The 26,046-nt window shown below is 43.5% G+C and overlaps 1 protein-coding gene across 4 annotated transcripts in view; it reads left to right on the top strand.

Annotated features, from left to right (window-relative positions):
- G2 (protein) overlaps positions 1-26,046 on the top strand; it is a 276,275-nt gene that overhangs the window by 236,322 nt on the left and 13,907 nt on the right. For all 4 annotated transcript variants that reach the window (XM_087645743.1, NM_001437728.1, XM_087645740.1 and 1 more), the window contains 1 exon segment: positions 16,151-16,501. In XM_087645743.1, coding sequence (XP_087501869.1) covers positions 16,151-16,501 — 351 coding nt within the window.

Raw genomic sequence — 26,046 nt, 5'->3', positions numbered from 1 at the left:
TTGAGTTTCATGTGGTCTGTGGATTGAATCTTGGGTAATCCGAGCTTTGGGACTAATATCCATTTATCAGTGAGTACATACCATGTGTGGTTGTTTTGGTTTTTTGTTTGGTTTTTTTTTTGTTTGTTTTTTTGTGATTGGGTTACCTCACTCTGGATGATATTTTCTAGTTACATCCATTTGCCTATGAATTTCATAAAATCATTGTTTTTGATAGATGAGTAATATTCCATTGTGTAGATGTACCACATTTTCTGTATCTATTCCTCTGTTGAAGGGCATCTTGGATCTTTCCAGCTTCTGGCTATTATAAATAAGGCTGTTATGAACATAGTGGAGCATGTGTCTTTGTTGTATGTTAGAGCATCTTTTGGGTATATGCCCAAGAGAGGTATAACTGGGTCCTCAGGTAGTTCAATGTCCAATTTTCTGAGGAACCTCCAGACTGATTTCCTGAGTGGTTGCAACAGCTTACAATCCCACCAACAATGGAAGAGTGTTCCTCTTTCTCCAAATCTTCAACAGCATCTGTTGTCACCTGAGTTTTTGATCTTAGCCATTCTGACTGGTGTGAGGTGGACTCTCAGGGTTGTTTTGATTTGCATTGCTCTGATGACTAAGGATGTTGAACATTTCTTTAGATACTTCTCAGCCATTTGATATTCCTCAGCCGAGAATTCTTTGTTTAGCTCTGTACCACATTTTTTAATACGGTTATTTGATTTTCTGGAGTCTAACTTCTTGAGTCTTTGTATACATTTGATATTAGCCCTCTATCAGCTGTAGGATTGGTAAAGATCTTTTCCCAATCTGTTGGTTGCCATTTTGTCCTATTGACAGTATCCTTTGCCTTACAGAAGATTTGCAGTTTTACGAGGTCCCATTTGTCGACTCTTGATCTTAGAGCATAAGCCATTGGTGTTCTGTTCAGGAAACTTTCCCCAGTGCCCATGTGTTCGAGGCTCTTCCCCACTTTTTCTTCTATTAGTTTGAGTGTATCTGGTTTTATTGGAGGTCCTTGATCCACTTGGACTTGAGCTTTGTGCAGGGCAATAAAAATGGATCTATTTGCATTCTTCTACATGCTGATGGTCAGTTGAACCAGCACCATTTGCTGAAAATGCTCTTTTCCCACTGGTTGGTTCTAGCTCCTTTGTAAAAGATCAAGTGATCATAGCTGTGTGGGTTCATTTCTGGGTCTTCAATTCTGTTCCATTGATCTACTTGTCTGTCTCTGTACCAATACCATACAGTTTTTATCACCACTGCTCTGTAATACTGCTTGAGGTCAGGGATGGTGATTCTCACAGAAGTTCATATATTGATGAGAATAGTTTTCGCTATCCTGGGTTTTTTGTTATTACAAATGAATTTTCAAATTTGTTTTTTCTAACTCTATGAAGAATTGAGTTGGAATTTTGATGGGGATTGCATTGAATCTATAGATTGCTTTGGGCAAGATGGTCATCTTTACTATATTAATCCTTCCAATCCATGCGCTTGGGAGATCTTTCCATCTTCTGAAATCTTCCTCAATTTCTTTTTTTTTTCCTCCATCTTTATTAAATTGGGTATTTCTTATTTACATTTCAATTGTTATTCCCTTTCCCGGTTTCCAGGCCAACATTCCCCTAACCCCTCTCCTTCCTCTTCTATATGGGTGTTTCCCTCCCCCCTCCCCCCCATTACTGCCCTCCCCCCAACAATCCCATTCACTGGGGGTTCAGTCTTGGCAGGACCAAGGGCTTCCCCTTCCACTGGTGCCCTCACTGGGCTATTCATTGCTACCTATGTAGTTGGAGCCCAGGGTCAGTCCATGTATAGTCTTTGGGTGGTGGCTTAGTCCCTGAAAGCTCTGGTTGTTGGGTATTGTTGTTCATATGGGGTCTCAAGCCCCTTCCAACTCTTTCAGTTCTTTCTCTGAATTCTTCAATGGGGGTCCTGTTCTCAGTTCAGTGCTTTGCTGCTGGCATTCGCCTAGGTATTTGCCGTATTCTTGCTGTGTCTCTCAGGAGAGATCTGCATCCGATTCCTGTCAGCCTGCACTTCTTTGCTTCATCCATCTTATCTAGTTTGGTGGCTGTATATGTATGGACCACATGTGGGGCAGGCTCTGAATGGGCGTTCCTTCAGTCTCTGTTCTAAACTTTGCCTCCCTATCCCCTCCCAAGGGTATTCTAGTTCCCCTTTTAAAGAAGGAGTGAAGCATTCGCATTTTGGTCATCCTTCTTGAGTTTCATGTGTTCTGTGCATTTAGGGTAATTCCAGCATTTGGGCTAATATCCACTTATCAATGAGTGAATAACATGTGTGTTTTTCTGTGATTGAGTTACCTCACTTAGGATGATATTTTCCAGTTCCATCCATTTGCCTATGAATTTCATAAAGTCATTGTTTTTGATAGCTGAGTAATATTCAATTGTGTAGATGTACATTTTCTGTATCCATTCCTCTGTTGAAGGGCAGTTGGGTTCTTTCCAGCTTCTGGCTATTATAAATAAGGCTGCTATGAACATAGTAGAGCATGTGTCTTTGTTATATGCTGGGACATCTTTTGGGTATATGCCCAAGAGAGGTATAGCTGGGTCCTCAGGTAGTACTGTGTCCAATTTTCTGAGGAATCTCCAGACTGATTTCCAGAATGGTTGTACCAGTCTGCAATCCCACCAACAATGGAGGAGTGTTCCTCTTTCTCCACATCCTTGCCAGCATCTGCTGTCACTGGAGTTTTTGATCTTAGCCATTCTGACTGGTGTGAGGTGGAATCTCAGGGTTGTTTTGATTTGCATTTCCCTTATGACTAAAGATGTTGAACATTTCTTTAGGTGTTTCTCAGCCATTCGGCAATTCCTCAGCTGTGAATTCTTTTTTTTTTTTCTTTTCTATTTTTCAGAGCTGGAGACCGAACCCAGGGCCTTGCGCTTGCTAAGCAAGCACTCTACCACTGAGCTAAATCCCCAACCCCCTGTGAATTCTTTGTTTAGCTCTGAACCCCATTTTTAATAGGGTTATTTGTCTCCCTGCAGTCTAACTTCATGAGTTCTTTTCTTCCTTAATGTCTTTCTTCAGAGATTTGAAGTTCTTGTCATACAGATATTTCACTTGCTTGGTTAGAGTCATACCAAGCTATTTTATATTATTTGTGACTATTGTGAAGGGTGTCGTTTCCCTAATTTCTTTCGCAGCCTATTTATCCTTTGAGTAGAGGAAGGCTACTGATTTGTTTGAGTTAATTTTTTACCCCAACACTTTGCTGAAGTTGTTTATCAGGCTTAGTAGTTCTCTGGTGAAACTTTCAGGGTCACTTAAGTATGCTATCATATCATCTGCAAATTGTGATATTTTGACTTCTTCCTTTCCAATTTGTATCCCGTTGACCTCCTTTTGTTGGCTGATTGCTCTGGCTAGGACTTCGAGTACTATATTGAATAAGTAGGGAGAGAGTGTGCAGTCTTGTCTAGTCCCTGATTTTTGTGGGATTGATTCAAGTTTCTCTCCATTTAGTTTGATGTTGGCTACTGGTTTGCTGTATATTGCTTTTACTATGTTTAAATATGGGCTTTGAATTCCTGAATTTTCTAAGACTTTTAACATGAATAGATGTTGAATTTTGTCAAATGCTTTCTCACCATCTAATGAGATGATCCTGTGGGGTTTTTTTCCCTTTGAGTTTGTTTATATAGTGGATTTTGTTGATAGTTTTCCATATATTGAACCATCCCTGCATCCCTGGGATGAGGCCTACTTGATCATGATGGATGATAGTTTTGATGTATTCTTGGATTTGGTTTATGAGAATTTTATTGAGTATTTTTGCTTCAATATTCATAAGGGAAATTGGCCCAAAGTTCTCTTTCTTTGTTGAGTCTTTGTGTGGTTTAGGTATAAATGTAATTGTAGCTTCATAGAAGAAATTGGGTAGTGTTCCTTCTATTTCTATTTTGTGGAATAGTTTGGATAGTATTGGTATTAGGTCTTCTATGAAGGTCTGATAGAATTCTGCACTAAACCTATCTGGTTCTGGGCTTTTTTTTTTTTTTTTTTTTGGTTGGGAGACTTTTAATGACTGCTTCTATTTCTTTAGGAATATAGGACTGTTTAGATGGTTTATCTGTTCTTGATTTAACTTTGGTACCTGGTATCTGTCTAGAAAATTGTCCATTTCATCCAGATTTTCCAGTTTTGTTGAGTAAAGGTTTTTGTAGTAGGATCTGATGAGTTTTTTAATTTCCTCAGATTCTGTTATGTCTCCCTTTTCATTTCTGATTTTGTTTTTTTTTTTTTTTTTTTGGTTCTTTTTTTTCGGAGCTGGGGACCGAACCCAGGGCCTTGCGCTTCCTAGGTAAGCGCTCTACCACTGAGCTAAATCCCCAGCCCCTCATTTCTGATTTTGTTAATTTGGATTCTCTCTGTGTATACTCTGGTTAGTCTGGCTAAGGGTTTATCTACCTTGTTGATTTTCTCAAAGAACCAGCTCCTGGTTTTGTTGATTCTTTGTATAGTTCTTTTTGCTTCTACTTGGTTGATTTCAGCCCTGAGTTTATTTCCTGCCATCTACTACTCTTGGGTATATTTGCTTCTTTTTGTTCTAGAGTTTTTAGGTGTCCTGTCAAGCCGCTAGTGTATGCTCTCTCCAGTTTCTCTTTGGAGGCACTCAGAGCTATGAGTTTTCCTCTTGGAACTGCTTACATTGTATCCCATACGTTTGGGTATATTGTGCCTTCATTTTTATTAAATTCTAAAAAGTCTTTCATTTCTTTGTTTATTTCTTCCTTGACCAAGTTATTATCGAGTAGAATGTTGTTCAGCTTCCATGTATATGTGGGCTTTCTGTCGTTTTTGTTGTTATTGAAGACCAGCCTTAGTCTGTGGTGATCTGATGGGATGCATGGGATTATTTCAATCTTCTTGTATCTCTTGAAGCCTGATTTGTGACCAATTATATGGTCAATTTTGGAGAAGGTGCCATTAGGTGCTGAGAAGAAAGTATATTCTTTTGTTTTAGGATTAAATGTTCTATAGATGTCTGTTAAATCCATTTAGTTCATAACTTCTCTTAGTTTCAGTGTATCTCTAGTTTCTTTTTCCACGTTCTGTCCATTGATGAAAGTGGGGTGTTGAAATCTCCCACTTTTATTGTGTGAGGTGCAATGTATGCTTTGAACTTTAGTAAGCTTTCTTTCATGAATGTAGGCGCCCTTGCATTTGGAGCACAGATATTCAGGATTGAGAGTTCATCTTGGTGGATTTTTCCTTTGATAAAAATGAAGTATCCTTCCTTATCTTTTTTGAAACTTTTGGTTGAAAGTCAATTTTATTTGATATTAGAATGGCTACTCCAACTTGTTTCTTGGCACCATTTGCTTGGAAAATCCAGTCTTTTACTCTGTCCTTGTCACTGAGATGTGTTTCCTGTATGCAGCAAAATGCTGGATCCTCTTTAAGTGTCCAGTCTGTTAGTCTATGTCTTTTTATTGAGGAATTGAGTCCATTGATGTTAAGAGATATTAAGGAATAGTGATTGTGTTGGAGTTTTTCATCTATTATCCTTTGTAGGGCTGGATTTGTGGAAAGATATTGTATAAGTTTGGTTTTGTCATGGAATATCTTGGTTTCTCCATCTATGTTAATTGAGAGTTTGGAAATAGTAGCCTGGGCTGACTACTTTTTGAAACAGTTAAAACTAGTTTAGTCAGGCAACTGTGGCTTATAGAGTCCCTTCAAAGTTCACAAGCAACACAGGGACTGTGCTGTGGTTTCTGGAACCTGGCTGTGTGAATTATGAATAGTTGCTTCTCCAGTCTGTTCTTTAGGGTGCTTGTGTATAAAATGGGCATGCATGTGGTCCTATCTCGTGGGATTACTGTGAGAACAAATGGGCTGATGCTGGCAACACTGTATGGGGGAGGGAAGCAGGAAACAGTGGTACCCATGGCTTTCAGACTCTACCATCAGTGAGTGATGCTCTGTCTTCTGCCTCCTTTCCATCCCAGTCCTGTAGGCATCTTCCATCTGCTGTGAAACGTGTCCTGCACCAAGGAAGGGACTAACACTACCTGAAGGGAACCTTCATGGTATGATGTAACTGAAGATGGGTTTGGTGATGGGGACCTGAAACCTTACCTGTTATTCCAGCACACACTTTCCCAAACAGCATGGGCCAGTGGGATATTCTAACCTACTCAGTATTAAACCCCACTGTACATGATAAACAGCAGGCTATGGGACAGAAATGCTGGAGTCTGCCCGCTCAGGCCCCTACCGCATGCTAGAGATGTCTGCATAGCAGCAGGAATGACATTGAAGACTTGGATAGTTCTGTCTCTCCCTGCCCTGTCTGTGTGGTCTCAGTTTTCACTGTTTGGAAGATTAAAAGCCAATGAGGAAACCGCATCCTGTCTCTTTAGCTTGCCCAAAATGCAGAAACCACACTGTCTTCTCAGCCTATGGCCTCACTGTGATTGCAGTGGGCCAGTGGAATGAAACGTGAATTTTTGCAGGAGAGAGGTCACCAAACTCTTCTTTAGACCCCAACCTGTGCCAATAAGGGCCAGTCTCATTTTATTGGTGGAGACTCATTTGAGATGAAGGCTCAGACAGAAATGGCTGCAAAGGCTTCTCCACTGCTCTGCCAGCCTTCACAAAGGCAGAGCCCCTGGAGTTTGTTTTCCAGAAGTAGCTTTCTAAATATATCCCTGCTTCCGGCAAGGCAGGCAGCATGTGGGCCCGTGAGATCCAGAGCAGGCATTAAAGAGGGGGAAGCTGTCCTGTTTAGTGTGGGCCCCAGGACCATGATTGGTGGAGAGAAAAAGCAGGAAAGGAACCAGTTACATTTATCATGCCTGGGGTTTATCTTACTAGCTACCACCCTTGGCCTGCTCTTGGGCCCTTGCCAGGCACATGTAGAATTTGTGGAGACTGTTCTCCTGGCCGGGTGGGGCTGCTGATTAGTACCAAGCAGAAAAACAGAGCCTTGTGGCAAATTGTGGGGTAGCAGGGGGGATTTTTCAATGTCTCATCCTCTAAAATGCAGTGTTTGGGTGAGGCAAGTGTGGAAAGTAGAGACCTTTAGAACATTCCTCTACTTTGAGGCCCGTGCCTGGGATTCTGGATTGCATGTTCTTAAAGACCCGCAGCTCCACTTGCAGTGTGTCTGTCTTGTTTGTCCTAGAATTGTGAAAATGCCTTTCCTGCTGACAACCTTTAGACAGATGTTTTTAGGATTTCAAAACTATTTTTTGCGCCATTTCAGTCAATGAGTATTTATTGTGGTCTCACTGTGTGCCATCTGGGGACTCAACAGGGAGCAAATCCCTGCCCTCCAGGACCTTGCAGTCCAGTAGAACAGAATTAAAGGTACAAAGATGGACACGGGAGTGCCAGAGGGACACACTGGAGGGCCAAGAAGCAGCTGAGGCAGTAGAGAACAATAGGGGCTGATCTTACTGTCTTAGCCAACATAAAGGTCTCTGGGAAGGCTGCTTCTGAGCAAGGACTTCAAAGTAGAGCCACACACATTAGCCCCCCAGGAGAGGAGTTTCCAGTAATGAAAAGATTCAGACAAGGACACCGACTCCAGGAGCTCAGAGATCATCAAATGTATGTATAGCAAGAGTCCTCTGAGGAAAGGGATCAGCCTGATTCCATCCTCTCTTCTTCAGTTCCCCCACTTCCAATCCATCAATGAGCCCTGTTGGTCCTGTGCCAAAATGTCTGGAACTCACTGGCATTGTCTTTGCCCATGACCACTCTCATCAAACTCCTGCCCTCTCTTCTTGCCTGGAATATTGCAAGAGCCTCCTAAGTAACTTCCCATAAATTCCAGCCACTCTTCCCTCCTGCTTAGAAGTCTCTAGGTGTTTGCAGTTGCCCTTTGAAAACAGTCCAACCTTCTTACTGTGGCTTTTGGGATCTTGTGGGATCAGTCCCAATTCTGACAATTTGGGCTTCAGCCACAAGGTCATGTCTTGGTTTGCTAGGACACAAAATGGTGTCAACAGTGGAAGTTTGCTTCCTCAGAGCTTTAGGGACTCAAAGTCTTAGGTCACCATGTGAGCAGGATTAGTTTGCTCTAGAGAATGGTAGGGAGGATCTCCTCTCTCCTTGGTATGTAGATGGGAGTCCTGCTGAGTGCTCTGTTGTCCTCCACCGTAGATGTCTGTGTCCACCCTTAGAAGGATGTCTGTACTATTGATTTAGGGCACACTCAAATAACTTCATTTTAACTTAATCAACCTCTAAGACTCTTGCTTTCCAAACAGGATCACATTCTGGGGTCCTAGGGAATACCAATGCAGGGTATGACTTTGGGGGTCACAATTTCATTCCATAATGTTTTTTTCTTTGTTGCACATTCTAAGCTTTTTCCTATTTTAAGATGCCTAGCTTAAGATCTGCTGCCCTGTGGTAAGCACATAGCCAACCCCTTTGCCTTCAGGTCTTCAGAAATAGCATCTCCTTAGGTAGGTCTTCCTTGACCAGCCCCATCAAACCAACTATACTGTTTCAACCCATTTTATTTATTTTATCATGGTGAAACTGATATATTAAACTGTTCAGGTCAGGGGTTGGGGATTTAGCTCAGTGGTAGAGCACTTACCTAGGAAGCGCAAGGCCCTGGGTTCGGTCCCCAGCTCCGAAAAAAAGAACCAAAAAAAAAAAAAAAAACTGTTCAGGTCGACACCTCTGTCTCCTGCGCAGGATACGTGTCGACCCAGAGATCCCCGTAATAGATCTCCATAATAAACCTTGCCTTTGCTTATTAAAAAAAAAACTGTTCATATCTGCAGTAAATGGGAATACCCTTATGACCACCAACCCAATCAAAATACAGAACTACCTCTCTCTCTCTCTCTCTCTCTCTCTCTCTCTCTCTCTCTCTCTCTCTCTCTCTCTCTCTCTGTCTCTTTCTCTCTCATACATTCCATATAGTTTCCTCACATCCAGAGCGACCACTATCTGATATCCACCATCACATCCCTGTTTTTCCTGGACTTGTATAAATGAATTGTTTGGTACATCCTATGTGTCTGACTTCTCCGACTCAAGATTCGCCTACCCTGTTGTGTTACCAGTGTCTTGTTCTTTTCTATTACTGTTCTCATATAAATTCAATGCCATTTGCTTATCTGTCATCCTACTGTGGGATATTTGGGTTGTTTTCACTTTAGTGCTAGTATGAAAAATACTCTGAGAACTTAGCTATATTGTAAACACATGTTCTCATCTGTTTCAGAAAACCCAGAAAAACAATTTCTGGCTTGTAAAATAGGTACATAGGTCTGACTTTTTTCTAAACTGCAGACTTAGAAATCATCGAATCAACACCCATAAGGAAGGGGAGGGGGGAGGGGGATGTTTGCCCGGAAACCGGGAAAGGGAATAACACTCGAAATGTATATAAGAAATACTCAAGTTAATAAAAAAAAAAATTCATAGTAGTAAAAAAAAAAAAAAAAAGAAATCATCGAATCTTTTCCCTCTTACCAGTGATGACTATTCAAACCTACTTCTCTGCCTCACCAGCACTTATTGTTATTAGACTTTTACATAACTCATTCTACTGAATCTGAAGTGATACAGTTTTCCCAGTTACTGGTGATACCTGTGTATTGGACATTTTGATAAATGTCCTTTGTTGAGGTATCTTTTTTTTTTTTTTGGTTCTTTTTTTCAGAGCTGGGGACCGAACCCAGGGCCTTGCGCTTCCTAGGTAAGCGCTCTACCACTGAGCTAAATCCCCAGCCCCATTTGTTGAGATATCTTTCCAGGCGTATTGTACCATCTTTAAGTTGGATATCATTTATTCATTTATAGATGTTATTTGCATATCCTGAATATAGACTCTAATATTTTCTGCTGGTCAATAGTTTATCTTTCCATTAGTGTACTCTTTTTCAAAACTAGTCATTAATTTCGTTGAAGACTTCAAGCTACAAAATGTTCCCCAAGGCTAAATGGTAGGACTAAGTTTGTGAAATAGTTTCCATAAGTCCTGTGAGTCCCTAGCAGAGCTATAATGTCCCTCAAATTTGTTCCCATGGGGTTTCAGAAAGAAACTGAGGTCACATGAGTTTTTACCCACTGCATAGGCAGCCTTGGTGTATGAGACTGGTTTACTCTTTGGAAAATGACATGTGGAGCCCAAGAATTGACTCTGGGATACATTCTGCTCTTCCAGGGGACCCAGGTCCAATTCCCAGAACCGACATGGCAATCACAACTGTCTGTAACTCAGGTTCCAGGGGACCCAACTCCTTCTTCTAACCTCTGCAGGCATGAACACAGCACACACATGCGTATATGTAGGCAAAACACTGCAACACATAAAATAATAAAGTAAGCAAGTATAAAAAGTTCTTTTAAAGAAAGAAAACAATGTGATTAGAAATGTAGGTGTTCGTCCTATGGGAGGTCACCACAAAAATCCAAAATCAGGGCCCCCTGTGTTCAGGGAATAAAGAATGGTTTTAATTTCTCAATGGGATGTGATCCACCATAAGAAATTTCATAATGAACCCAAACCTAAAATATATACATATTCTCTATACCAACAATTCCACTTGTGTAAATTTAATATAGAGGTAAATTCACAGCTTATGCAAGTTTAATCACAAGAATATCCTTTACAGTTTGCTATATGTAGTGAGATATCAGATCACAGAGTAGAGTATATTAACTATAAACTTAAAACTCCATATAATATAGTTATGAATTCTTTAAAATGATTTCTTATGACTGCATATCTATTGACAGATAATATTACATCTAGTGCTTATATATGATAATATATAGACACATAAATGTGTATTTTTTGAGCCTTACATGGTGCCTGGAGAGATGGCTCTGCAGTTAAGAGCACTTGCTTTTCTGCCAGCACCCACATCAAACTGGCGTACAACCACCTGAACTCCATTTCCAGAGCTTCCAACACCTTCTTCTGGCCTCTGAGGGCACCTGCATGCATGTGCCACATCCTCACACAGATGCATACACATGCACATAAATAAAAGTTAAACTTTTTTAAACTTTATATATTATATGCATTTACATACATATATATGCTTATTTTCTGTTTTAAAAAATCAATAGTCAGTATATTCTGAAAGAGTGTCTAAACCAAAGAACTATGCAAACAGCAATAATTTGTAAACATCTCTAATCCTCTATTCATATTTTTCATATATGTGACATCATACTCAGTGGTCATGCTGGTTAGTTTTATGTCAAATTAGCACAAGCTAGTAAGGGACTCTCAACTGAGACAGTAACTCCAGAAGACTGAGCTAGAGACGAGTCTACTTAGCATTTTATGAATTAGTGCTTGGTGTGGGCAAGCCCAGCTCACTGTGTGTGGTGACAGCTCTGGTCAGATGCTCCTGAGTTACAACAAAAGCAGGCTGAGCAGTCCATGAAGAGCAACCAATAAGTGTCTGTTATTCCTTCTCTGCTTTCGGTCCTCTCTCCAGGTTCCTATCTCGAGGGCCTGACCTGACTTCCTTTGATGGTGGACTATAATGTGAAGTGTAAGCCAAACCAATCTTTTCCACCACAATTTGCTTTTGGTCATGATGTTTATCATAGCAAGAGAACTCCTGACTAAGATGTGGGCCCTTTTAAGTTCTCCTCACTTTCTCTCCTTCCCACTTGGCAGCTACTTCTGTTCCTCTCTAGAAAAAGACTACTTAAAAACCCTATCATCCACAGCCTTCCTCTCTCAACTGTGCTGCCCACACTTCCTGTTCTCTATCACAGAAGCCAGAGGATTTGGTGTCAGAGTATGGCCCACTTAGAAGGGAAGGCTGGGGGCTGGGGATTTAGCTCAGTGGTAGAGCGCTTACCTAGGAAGCGCAAGGCCCTGGGTTCGGTCCCCAGCTCCGAAAAAAAGAACCAAAAAAAAAAAAAAAAAAAGAAGGGAAGGCTGTTGTGTGCAATATGTCATTATCTATCTGATCTGTCTGGGTTGGCAGGTAGAGGTGCTGGGCAGGGGCAGTATGTTGGAAGTGCTCCAGCATTTATGACCTGTAACCTCTTCCATATACACAGAAACATCTGGAAGGACATACACGAAGGTCACAGTGTTCGCTACAGTCACCCTGGCAGATTGCAATGGGTTTCATTTTCTTTGTTTGGATCATCACTGTGTTCTATTTTTTATTATTATTAGCAGTCATTCCTTCATTGCTTTTTGCTCCTTTCATTATTTCTATTGAAGCATATTTTGATTAACACACACACACACACACACACACACACACACACACACCAGGATTTTTCACTAGGAAGTTGAGAAGTGAATATGCTAACTTACTGGTTAGTCTTAAAAATGCGTTCTCATTCCCAAATATGGCCCCAGACAGACTTGGCACCCAAGCCTACCATCAGTCAGTGGAGGGAGGCTTTAATTTTGTTTATCTAAGCATAAGACATCATCAGTGAACCTAAGGTAAGAGAAGGGGCAAGGGCCAGGTAAGCCAATGGTCATGGTACCCCTCATCTGAAAATGGACACATCTGTTATATGACCTGAGAGGCTAAGCAGGGCCACACATAGGATAGACTCCTCACATCACAGGTCCTTGAGCAAATGTGAATACCCACTATATAGATTTCTCTCACTAACAGCTGATCAATGGCTTCAGACATATAGCTCTGGATTGAGCTATGATGACAAATGCAGATGGAACCCAGAGGAGTTCAGAACCCCTGAGGAGCAGTTGGGAACAGTTGATTGCTTATTGCCACATTGCTGTGAAGCACTTGTGCTTCTATGGTGATGCTTATATCTGCGATAATCCTAGTAATTTTTCCCTCTCTGTCCTTGCCTCAGAAGTCTATTCCTGCTTTGGCCAGAGCACACACCTATGAGATGGTAAAAGATCTGTTTGTGTGTACAGTGGGCAAGGGCTTTGTTTGAGTTTTCAGTGCCTTAGCTTTCTCATCTGTACAATAAAAATAATTATATGAGTTAATATTACACTAGGTTACCGTAAGAGTAAAAAGAGTCAATGTATACCAAGTTCTGGGAACAGTGTGCCTGGCACAGAAGCTTCCCATCACTGTCAGTTTATACTCTTACTCTTGTTATGCATCTCTCCTATAGGACAATCCTTCAGGGTCAGGTCACAATTTTATTAACTGTTCTATTAACACAGCTTAAAAAGCAACTAAGGCTGAAAGCAGCCGTCCCGTTCAAACAAGAAGAAACACAGCCCCAGTCTGCAGGCAGAGCGCTTGGAAGGTGCTTCCCTTCCTAAGAGGACCTCAGATGACTCAAAGGACTGCTGTGTTAGGAGGGATGTGGCCCTTCCCAGGACCTAGTTGGGGTTTCGGTGCTGTGATGGAGCACCATGAGCAGGCGTCTCGGGAGAAAGGGGTTCCTTTGCCTTACACTTCGCAGCATTGTTCATCACTGAGGGAAGTCGGGGCAGGGACTGTGTCTACTTCCTGTAGCGAAGGTAGTGCTACCCCTCACTAACACGGTTCAGGGAGGTACCCTGCCCGCCCCCACCCCTACATTTCACAGCCCCACCCCAAGGATCGTAAGGAGGGGAGGGAGATCACGGAACACTACTAAGACATGCACTCTTGCCCTTCTAACACACAGCTATAGATTCACACTATATATTTACTTTTCTGACTACAGATGCATAACAGCTCTGAACAGTGGTAAAATCGGAGCTCAGCTCACCTCGGTGACGTTAACCTCCCACCTGGAAGTGATTTGGCACCAAATATCCATTCTGTGTTAGGGAAAAATTGAAGATGGAGGGAGGGAGGCCGTGTGTGGGTAGCAACCAGCACTGATGATCCTGAGGCACAGTGGGATATGCCCATGACAACGCGCCCACCTCCAGGCAACTTTGAGAAAATCATTTACCTGCTTCACAATGGAGCTTGAACCAAAGACCCTTAGGCTTTGAACTTCAATTCCAGATGTCCTCTGCATTATACAGAAATGTTCTTCTAGAAGTCGGATTCATTATCTAGAGGATCTCTCCAAGCAAAATCTTTGCTGGCTTTTAGAAAATCACTTCCCAGGCAATGATCAAAAGCCCTCAGTAACACGACATGTCCTCACACGAAAGAATAATTTTATGTTCTATCCCATGATCTGCCTTTGGATGTTAAAATAAAACAATAATACTCGAAATTGCATACTATAGTTGTTTGCTAATAAACTTAGTCTTAAGCTACATGGAGAGCCTAATTTTGATCTAGAACTACATACTGACAAGTTCTAACTTGGTGACAAGATTAGAAGAGATGACTAACTTCTTTTTCATGCTGCCTGTGTTTTCAATTTATTCACTAATGTATGTGTACTAAGTTAATACTAACAAAAAGTAAAAATGCTTTTACAACACCATTCGTTAGGATTACTATTGCTATGATATGTAGCACTATCATAGTGCTACTATGACCCAAAGCATTGGTGAAGAAACACTTAAACTTCCATATTTTAAGTCCATCACTGAAGGAAGTCAGGAACCTGAAGGCAGGAACTGAGGCAGAGGCCATGGGGGAGTGTGGCTTATTGACTTGATCACCATGGCTTATTCAGACTGTTCTCTTATAGAACCCATGACCACAAGCCCAGGGATGGCACCACATATAATGGGCTTGGCCTTCTCACATCAATCACTAGTTAAGAAAATGCCCTATAGGCTTGTGCATAGCTTGATCTTATAGAAGCCTTTTCTTTTTTTTTTAAGATTTATTTACTTATTTATATGAGTACACTGTTGCCATCTTCACACACACCAGAAGAGGGTACCAGATCCCTGTTGCAGATGGTTGTGAGCCACCATGTGGTTGCTGGGATTTGAACTCAGGATCTCTGTTAGAGCAGTCAGTGCTTTTAACCACTGAGCCATCTCTCCAGCCCATAGAAGCCTTTTCTTAATTGAGGTTCCCTCCCCTCCGATGACTTTAGCTTATGTCAAGTTGACATAGAACTATCCAGCACAAACATGAATATATCTGTGATCTTTGAGAGCATGACTTGCCTGTGTGAATGAATTCCCCACGGATTCCTTCCTACAGTGTTTATTTTATGCAGCCAAGTGCCTCATATACACAGTGATTCAAGTTCACGAGCATCACGGGCTAACAGCAGTGGCGGTGATGAGAGTGTTGATGATGGAGACTACCTTTGTTGTGTCTGTTCCTGTCCTACTGTTCTGAATCCTCCCAGGGACATTCACCAATTCCTTGTTCAACCCTCTGACAAGCAGTATGCCATCCTTTTACATATGACAAAGTGGAAAGGGAGCAGCTTTCCAAGGCTGGGACATCTTCAATGCCCTTCTCGGTGCACCTTTGATCTCTTGCCATAACAACTCCTTAATCACCTGAGCCACCCCTTGTCTCCTGCTTTTCGCATTCTGAGATTTGTGTGTGGCCAGCGTGACAGTGTGGCTTAGAAGTGGGAAAGAATAAACACTCACAGGCATCCCACACAGCATAAGACACGGTTTACTAATCACACCTTCCTCAATAGGCAACCTAAGCTGACAGTCCATGTAGACTTCCCTGGGAGCTAATGGGATTCAGTTATCCACCCCGCTCAGTTCTGTAGCTACTCCCTGGATAACAGGGGCAGGTGAAAGAGAACGTTCTAGATCAGTAGATCTCAAACTTGAGCCAGCATCTGAATCTCCTGGCGTAGTCATGAAAACAGGACACCGGGCCCCATTCAGAACTGTTCGTTCACGCCACATTATACTTGTAGATCATCTGTATGTGAAAGGAAGGTCGTGGAATCAGGAAATCAGCAATTCCCTGACCAATGGCTGGTCCCAGGCTCAGTTAGAACGATTTGCCAGCCTTTGGGGTATAGGCTACACGGTGCTCCAGATTCATATACCCAAAGGCATCAGAGATTTTGAGAATGCCATTAATTTAATCAGTGAAAGCCATTTCTCATTATTATGCTCATTAGCAAGTCTGCCGCACTGGCGTAGCTGTAGAGACCTGAAGACTACAGCGGTTCCAGTAAAACCTAGCCGACAGCTCCTGTCGTGGGATCCTAGATAGAACACATTGGATCTGACTTAAGTTAGCACAGGCTGCTTGACGCGTCAGGCCCAGCGAATATTTTAGGGTACAGGAAAGCACCTCATTAACAAATCATTCTGTTTGTCCCACAGACTGAGCCCGAGATCATAGAAGAGACCAACGTGGACAGAGTCCATGAGCCCCGGGGCTACGGCAGAGCACGGCAGATGAAGGGCCACTCGGAGACCTCCACACTGAGCTCGCAGCCTTCCATCGACGAAGTCCGGCAACAGATGCACATGCTTCTGGAGGAAGCCTTCAGCCTGGCGTCTGCTGGCCACGCGGGCCAAAGCCGGCACCAGGAGGCCTACGGCTCCACTCAGCACCTGCCATACTCAGAGGTGGTGACCAGTGCTCCAGGGACCATGACACGGCCCAGGGCTGGAGTGCAGTGGGTGCCCACCTACCGACCAGAAATGTACCAATACAGCCTGCCCCGGCCGGTAAGTCTGTCCTACCATCTTTGGATTAGTGCTCCCCACTAGATTCCAAAGGGGACCCAGAGCAAGGATTCGTGAATTTAGAAACAAGCAGTGCTGGAGTCTTTTCTCACCCTTCACTCACGATCCACAGACAAACCTTGCTGTTAAGGGACAGGTTCCTGTGAAACCTCATGTGACACCCCAGCGCATTTCCATTTCTGCATTCACCCCTGAAAGGGTTAACCCATTCTCCACTCACTAGTGGTTTCCCCCGTTTTCAAACATGAACCCCAACTTAAATGTCCAAGAGCCCTGTGTGAAGGGCCTGTGTGTCGGGGTAACTTGACCAGGATTCCCACCTCGACCACTTTTCTGGCTTTGAAACTTCAGAAAGTTGCTCTAAGTTTCTGCAGGTAAATAAACAGACAAATAAATAAGAACAACAAGCTACTTCCTGGTATAATGGAAGGTCCTCCTAAGTACACAGAGTCAATACTGTTATGCAGTGAACTGAACTGAGCATTGCTTGTATGCCACGCAGTCTGTGTACTGGGCCTCTGAGACAAATCCAGTGCTAATCCTCTCTCACAGAAGAGGGTGTCCAGTCCCCCAGAAGCTTAAGTTACAGACATTAGTGAGTTGCCATGTTGGTACTGAGAAGGGAACCTTCATCTTCCAAAAGAGCTTGCTCTTAACCACGGAGCCGTCTCTCCAGTCCAGAGCACTCAGCATGTTACTCATTTTAAATACACAGTTGGGTGACGTATAGACCTTTACATTCTTGTGCAGCTCTTTCCAGGACTTTCCAGCTTGCCAACGTGATCCTCTATGTTCATTAAAAGACAGTTCTCTTGTCTCCCCTCGTAGTCCTGGAAACCAACACTCTACCTGTCTAGAAAGTAACCTTTGTCTTTATGTTTGGCTTATTTCACTTAGCGTAAACTTCAAGTTTTGTCCATGCAGCGGGCATCAGAAGACCCTTTCTAAACTTTAAGGCGGAATAATACTCAAATGTACACACACACTGTATCATCTTGTCTGCCGATGCGTAAGGACTTGAGTTGTCTTCACCTTTGGGCCACATTAAGTTGTGGCAATACTCACACAGATCTAAAAATGTCCCTCCCAGTTCTTGCTTTCATTATTTTGGGGATCTACCCATGAGAGGGAGGACTGAGTCAAGCAGAATTCTGTTTTCTACTGACGTATTGTGTTCTGTAGTGGTGTACCATTTTTCATTCTCTTCAACAAAGAATTTATTTCTTCACATCTCACTGATGCTTGTGGTCTCTGCACAGTAGGTATCCTAATGAGTTTGAGGTAGGTCTCATTATGGCTTTTTTTTTTTTTTGCATTCCTATAATGATACAATGTTAAGCACCTTTCCATGGTTTCGTTTGCCACTCACATGTCTTCTTAACATAATTTAAAATATATACTTTTGAGCAATGCTCAGTCCTCAGGAATATAAATTTGTCATTGCCCTCAGAGAACTTTGATGAACATTGAGGAAGCCCTGCATTCCTGGAAAATGTCAGCAACTCTAAGACCACGCAAGTCACGTTCCCAAAAGTCTGGATCTAAAGGAATGGGAAAAATCTCACGTGGACTTTATATATGCCATTATAAATGCTTCCCCATGTCAGCATTCGTATTACAGCTCCCAAGTTCACAGCATTCTGATAATGCACATGAGGTTGGCACCTGCCCCATTGGAGAAGAAAATTTCCTTCTGGAGATCTATTAACACCCCAATCTTAGCAATTTCTATACTCCTCCTAGGAGGTTGACCTCTAGAAAAGGCCACTCATATCCATTCTGTTTTGATTGTCACCAACTTCAGTCTCATTGACTCATCTCCAGTCTCATTGTGAGGCTACCTGAACTTGACCCCCAAAAGTGGAATGGCTCCCACCATCCAAATGGTCCTAGGAAGCAGTTCAGAGACCCAGAGTCTGCATATCGTGATGGTGATAAGGTTAGTTCCTGAAAAATTATTAACACAGGTCTTGCACCTAGCAAACACCCTATACTTGTTAGCTGATGATCAGTAGACTGCTTGGTATGGTGCCAGCACATTAAATTACTTGACAATTTTCATTATTATCCAAATAGTTCTTCTGTGGTTTGGGGCCTATAGCCTATGTCTCTTTTCAGCTTTCTGAGCTCTTGCTCTGTTAAGGCAGTTTAAGACACACCCTTGGTGCCCAATCTCAGACAAGGATCAGGAGCCACTGGGCTCCCCTAGCTGGCTGGAGGCTGATTCTAAGAACCCATGATAGCTCTGGGCCTCAGAGAGAAAGCTTTAGACGATCGGGACAAATCCAATTGGTAACAAGTGAGAAGTTGCCATAGCCCTTATACCTCAGCTCAGTGAAGCCATTTACAAACATTGTGAGACACGTGATCCCTCAGGCAGCTCTTCACTGTACTTACGCTGAGCAGGGCAAACCCATCAGAAAATGGGTGCGCTTCACAGGAATAAGGACTGGCACATAAACCAAACCAACCTGAGGGCAAACCATCTAACCAGAACGCACTAAAAAGCATCTCTTCACTGTCAAGGTTTCCTCCTCTGCCCAGTGCATAGAAGACTCCTGTCTTCACAGAAGGAGAAAATAGTCAACAGATGCAGTGGAGGTGATGATGCCTAACTCAAGACCTTGCAGAGGCCCCTGTGCTGTGATAATGTGAAAATCAATGGGGAAAACAGTGACTTAGCAAGATAACCATGATTACCTTTTGTCTTGTGTGTGTGTGTGTGTGTGTGTGTGTGTGTGTGTGTGTGAGAGAGAGAGAGAGAGAGAGAGAGAGAGAGAGAGAGAGAGAGAGAGAGAGAGAGAGAAAGCGCTCCAGACTCTGCCGGAGGATAATTGGGAGCTGGTGTTCTTAATGTGCCAGGGCCAGCCTCGTGGCATTTACATCATGGGAAAGGTTACTGCTGGCATCTTTGGATTTCTGCAGTGCAGTTTGAAAAGCTTTGATCATATTTTTACCTCTTGAATCTATAAAGAAATTGGACTCGACACCAAATGACCAATCCAATTTTGCTAGTAGCCATAATGGGTCTATGTCAAATGGAATGAAAATACCCTACAACTTTCCTGCTGCTGAGAGATTAAGTATTCTTAAAAAGGCATCAGAGCTGAAGCACTTTCCCCACTAGATGCTTCCCAGAAGAATTAATAGCAATAATAACAATAACACTTGCCATCTACTGAGCTCCCATTGTTGAATGACACTGATGTAAGTGCTGTGTGGACATGCACTAGTACATCCACCCTCCTGTGACACTGCTATCCTTCGCCCCAACTACTCAGTTAGGAAACAGGCTTGGAAAACTAAAGAAACTTGTCCAGTTTCTAGCAGTTACCCCTTGATGTCCATAGGGCATAGGTTCAAGGACTCTCAGGAGGCAGCAAAACCCCTCAATACTCAATTCTCAAGTTCCTCATGGGCCTCATTTGCATATGTGCCCTACACATGTGCTCTGATGGCATCTCTAGGTTACTTAGAAAGACATAACCCAGATACTATGTGGATAGCTGTCATCTCCTTTGTTTGGGGAATAAGTATAAGAAACGTCTGTGTGTGCTCAGTACAGACTCAGTTTTCTTTTTGAGGCCATCCCATCTGCAGACATTTGAATCCCCAGTTGTGGAATCCATGGACCCAGATGCCAAATGAGCAGTTCTTAATGGCAGAAATGTTAAACCCCAGTGATGTCTAACACTCACGCCCACGTGCTTTCCGTATTCTGATTAGATGTGAACTGTAGGGATGTCTGACCTTCCAGCTCTAATGAAAATGCAAATGTCTACATGCTTGGTGTATGTTCTCCTCATAAGGAAGCTGACTTGGTTCGGAGGAGCTTTTTCTATTCCTGTCACTGGCCTAGTAATGGAGACAAGTAAGTGGATTTGACAAGCTTGTGTTCCTCCTCCCCCCTTAGAAACAGAAAAGCCCTCTCCCAAACCTTTAATAATAAACCATGCCAACATTTCAGGCATGTTTATAGCCGCCACAGCACCTGGATTCCCAACCTATCACATTGCTCCTATTTCTCCAAATAAATTTCGAATCTGTCCTGAGCTTCCATGGCCAGGTGGGTAAGGAACCGGGGAGATGGTCCCGACCAGTCACTGCTGATCGTGCACTGTGACGCTCTCGGGATCCTTGAAGGCAGGATCACTGTGCCATACTGACCCGAGCCTCTCTGCCCTTGCTTGTCCCTGAGCCCTGCCCCTGAAAGCTATCAGAGCCCTTGATGTTTGACTAAAGTGTGCTCCACTAGACTTAGGAACACCACTAGTCGCTGGATCCACAGGAGGGCACTGCATGGGAAGAGAAGAGAAAACGCTGAAGGACGCCTCTCCCTGCCCACTGTATTAGTTACCCTCATGTCGCTGTGTCACTGACCAGCTGCCTGAGTGAGCAGCCTGAAGGAGGAAAACTGAGTCTAGCTCATGACTTCAGAGTCTGGCCCACGTTTTGAGGAAAGAGGAGACGGAGATAAGATACCCCAAGGATCCGCCCTCAGCAACCTGCTTCCTTCAGCTAAGCCCTACCTCCTAAAGGTTCCATAACCTCTCCCCTTTACATACTGAGTACCTATTATTTCAAAGCAAGCTAGAAAGCTTTAGAACAGCTTTGAGGAGCTGGAGAGAGAACTCGTGGTTAAGAGAGACTGATGTCGTTCCAGAGGACCCGGGTTCAATTCCGAGCACCCACGTCAGGTAGCTCACAACCACCTCAAACCCCAGCTCCAGAGGAACCGATGTCCTCTTCTTGATTCATTGGGCATGTGCTTACCTGGGGCATATAACACACAATACATATGCACACATACATGTGAATTTTAAAAATTTTGAAACAGCTTTGAAATCAGGGTGCGATTCTATTCTTTTCTATGCCTAATGAGACAGAAGGCAGGAGATGGTAATGTGCCTCAGGCCAAGCAGCTGTGAAGGGTCAGTTAAGAACCAATCTCGGGTTTAAAGCCATGTCCTCTGTACTGCCCTCCCCCAGCTCTGAATTACAGACAGTGTGCTTCGTCAGCTCTGTGGTTTTTGACCAGTCAGTTGACCTATCTGGGCTTCAGTATTCTCACATACCGAAATAAGGACCGTGGTCTCGGCGTCTCTTTCTCTCTTTGTGGCAGTGCGAGCTATGGACAATGCTCATCCATCCATAGCTCTCGGGCAGTGTTCCAGCCATTCCTCTCGGTTGTCTGATAAAGCAAGATGAACAATGTGCTCTGTCCCTCCTTGGAGTTAGATTTTAATCATCAAGTCCCTATCTTCAAATAATCCAGAACTATCTTTCTAGAAGACTCAATCTGGACAAAGTTGCCTGTAGCTGTGTATTAAGAGAGTGGATGCTTTTCTCGATTACTGAGCTTGGGCAATGCTTTCTGCTGTAGTTTAGATCAGAGCTGTCCCCCAGGCCATGGTACTGTTGAGAAGTGACAGAGTCTTTAAGAGGTGAGGCCTAGTTGGGGAGGGGTTATATTCTGATCACTGGAGCTGTGCCCTTAAAAGTGTTGCTTGGAACCCCCACCAAGACTCTTGGGGTGGGAGTAGGAAGGAGCAAAGTCAATGACACAGATTCCAGGAGTTGGGCAAGTGGCAAAGGCAGACCAGTTTATTACAGGAACTGTGCCTTCCAGTTTATACCCCACCTCCCAGCATCTCATTGGCGCTCAAGTACCCAGCTATGGTGCTGTCTTTTTCTCACTGTCTCCCTCCGTTGCCTGGTCCAGCATCTGCAGTCTCTAGCTGTGCTGGCAGATTCTACATTGGCACAGGGAGGAAACATCAGCAGCACATAGGCCAGCATTGCTCCTGGGCCTGCTTGGCTAAGCTTCTCCTACATAAAAGGAGTGATGGAACCCCAGTCTCTTTCTCTCTTCCATTCCCAGGCCATGAGGACACCTCCTGTGACTCAGTACCACAAGACCAATGCGACTGGGCCAACCAATCATATTCCGAGGCATCTAAATCTCCAAGTCAAAACATAAAAAGGAAAAAACTTTTCTTGGATGATAGATCTCTGGGGTTGTTATGGTAACGCAAGGCTGACCGGTGCAGCTTCTAATGGAGGCAGCTTAGCTTTGGCCTATGGCTCTACCTTCCCTGCTAATACGAAACCCAAGATCCCCAGCCTGCTCCTCTTAGGAAGCTCTCATCCACCCTTTATTGCTACAGTGCTACCCTTGAGGTTTGCACTTCCGGCTGTCTCCTCTTTGGTAGGTACATGCTCACAGAAGGCCCCTGCTTCTCTGTGTTCACCCCACAGAGATTGCTAGGGAAGGTGGCTCCCTCTGATCCTTCACCTCTAACCCAGGTGGGCCTGAAACATCACCTTCATTCTTTCCACATTATAATCAAATTTCTGAGTCTAAAGATTCCCCTATTTAGTTACACGCAGCCATGGAGATCTGAGACCCATTTATAAAGGCTGCCTTCAGTTCTGAGTCTCCAGCCTTTCCTGTCTAGAGAAAAGGGACCCCTCCAAGCCCCTAAACACAAAAGATGTATTCTTGGATGTCAAACTGAATGCAACAAGCTTGATTATGGACTTAGGAACTTGGAGGCCATCAATAGTTTTGAATAACAGCTTCTAGTAGCGAAGGAGGAAGTGGATCCCCATCACATAAGACCTAATACATATTGTACCCAGAAATAATAAATGCATGGAGCCAGGAAGGAAACCGTGATGGGAGATAGGACATACAGAACCTCTGTACTTACATAGAGGGAAGTGTAGGAAGATTTTCTTATCCCATGCACACATGACAATGGCCGCCTCTGCTGTTTATGTGACTACCAAAGTCCTAAGGACATAGAGCCCAAGAGTGTGGGGTCTGTTCTCCTGTGTAGTTGTGTGCTTCAATCCTGAAGATGCCTGCAATAAAGGGACTCCTTCAATGCTCAGCAGAGGTGCAGGACTTTTATCAAATCTTTTAGTGATTTACTATGAGACAGACAGCAGAGGAAGCGTTTTCCTGCCTGGCAAACTGTGTTGGGCGCAGAATAAGCCTCCCAAGAGCCAGACATAAAAACAGAGGTCTGCCCTCTTTTCTGAATAGCATCAGAGACCAGGAGAGGCAGGGGTTGCTCACCCTTTTATTTGGGGAAAGGAGCACTTCACTTGTAGAATTGTTGAGAATCGTGGAAGGTTCGGCTGGGAAGACATCCAGGACAATGGCTTTCAATCCGGATAAAACCGGGAGTTGTAAAATAAGGGAATGATCAAATCAGATAAGCTGCTTTTGTGTACATCTTAAGGTCTCTCAAAATGGCTTCACAGCTATTGAAGGTGGCCCAGTGGATAGAGTGCTTGCTGTGTTCAGTGGGAGACTCTGCCCAAGAAGATAAAGTGGGAGCAATGTAGGAAGTCACCCAAAACCATTTTCCCACTGCCCTTCAGCACCTAGACTTACATGTCAGGCCTGTTCACCCCAACTCCGCACATCTTCTTATAGTTTCGATTTTCTCTCTTCCTTCCTTCCTTTCTTCTTTCTCACAATTTATTCTTACTAAGTTCCTCAGTTCTAGCTCCAAGTTTCTTAATTCTCCTCGTATTGATGCACACTTTAATTCCCTGACAACTGAGTGCTTTATCTCAAGAACCCTGTTTTACATCTGAAAATTGTTGGGGGTTTTTTTATTTTTGAGTATGTTCTACCATTCCTAGTGACAACCCAATTTTGTCAGTTAATACTTTTTTTTTAAAGGTATCCTTACTTTAAATTATGTGATATGGGTTATGTGAGAACCTGGATTTGTTAAAATTGTGAGTGGGATTCCCATAGGGCCAGAAAAGGGTATTAGGGCTGAAGTACAGGCAGTTGGGAGCTGCCCAATATGGGTGCTGGGAACTGAACTTGGAGCCTATGGATAGTTTGTGTCCTTAACCACTGAGCTATCAGCCCAGGTCAATTAATGCTTTAAGAGCATTTGTTACAATGTTATTTTTTGGTTTATATTTGAAGAGCTGAAACTTGAAAGTGTTTAAAGATCTGTGTCTGCTTCTTTGGTACTGACTTTCATTCTACCCTTCTGGTCTACTTCATAAGCTCCTGTTTGTAGTACGAGCTCCTATTTAATTTTTAATTGTGCTACTCCTGTGAACCTACTTTGGGGAAACTCCACTCCAAAGAGAATTTCCAGGTGTTTCCATCTCAGCCTTGGAACCTCACCAGTTCTGCCCCCAAGAAGATGTCAAGGCTTGCCAGGCACTGGACATCTCAGGCACAGCTGCCTCTGCCTGCCCCGTGCAGAGGTCTGATCTCATAATCGGACTTCGGCTGCCCGCTTTGTCTCCTTGTCAGTCACATCTTTTGCATTTGCTTCCTGCTCACTTTTTCCGAATCTGGTGTCAGCTCACAGTTTCGTTTTAGTTTGCTGAGATGAGGGGCGGGAGGACGCCAGGGTTGTCCTTAGAGATTTCCCTTACAGCTCATAATTTTCACGGTGCATTTAAAAAGTGTGTTTTCTCTATGGCCTCACTGCTGTTACGTGGGTAAGCCCTGACAGGTAGGCTGTTTGCTTGTAGTGCTAGAGAAAGGCGGGGACCTCTTTCAGCTCAAAGAATCCTATTTATTGGGTCCCCTTGCTGCAGCATTTTATCCTGAAGCTTGGGGGTTTAAAGGCCTGGTATCATGTTCCGTGAGAGTCTGGCTGGAAAGCACACTGCCCTAAAAAGACAATTTGGGCTTTGTCTAGCCCAAGAGCATCTCTAGATTTTTCTCTCTTTACAGTAGACCTCGGCCTGAGCCTCTCTGATCATGTCTTTCTTTTAGCCCCTCACATGCTGATTAAAGTCTTTGCTTTGCTGATGGTGCCCATCCCTTATCTGTGAAAGGTGCTTTTGTATGTTACAAACTCTGTGCCCACACACACCCTTGCCAAGCTTCTCAGTAGCCTTTTAAGTGCAGCATCAATGTCTCCGCTTCAAAAGAGGACATTGAAGTCCACAGAAGTCACCAGACATACCTAGGAGTTTAAAGTGCGTTCATCAGATCCTCCTGCCCCCAAATCCATTCCTTTCCCACATTAAGCCTGCGTTCCATGAGAGAGGAAGCCACCGCCAATGAGTCATTCATTCCTCTTCCACTCTATCATTTATTGATCTTCTCCTATGTATCGGTCAATATTCCAGGCATGATATTACTGACAACAGAACCTTGCCCTTAAAACCTCAGATTACAGTCTAGCTGGCAGCAGATAATAAACAAGCAAGCAGCCATATAATTTAGCCAGAGAGTAGTCATTTCCTTAGGCTTCTAGGGGATTATGGGACAGGATGGACAGTGTGAAGGAAGGAGCTATGGGCAGAACCAGGAGAAACTCCTGCAGTACGGAGAAGCAGCCTGTGACAACACTGCGTTTTGTGTTGTGTTCTAAGGTTCTGAGGGGCTCTGAGACTGCAGGGGTCCATGCAAATGAGTCATGATTGATGAGATTGCGTGTGATGAGATGGGGGACTGCCTGAAGGAAGATCTAGGGAACTCTTGTGAGGAAGAAAGCAGAGTTTGGCCTTTGGAAGTGTACTTCCTCCTT

The sequence above is a fragment of the Rattus norvegicus genome, chromosome 3 (assembly GCF_021556685.1).
Source record: "Rattus norvegicus strain SHRSP/BbbUtx chromosome 3, alternate assembly SHRSP_T2T, whole genome shotgun sequence".
NCBI lineage: Eukaryota > Metazoa > Chordata > Mammalia > Rodentia > Muridae > Rattus > Rattus norvegicus.
The sequence above is the reverse complement of the archived record's forward strand: the minus strand, read 5'-3'. Positions and strand labels throughout refer to the sequence as shown.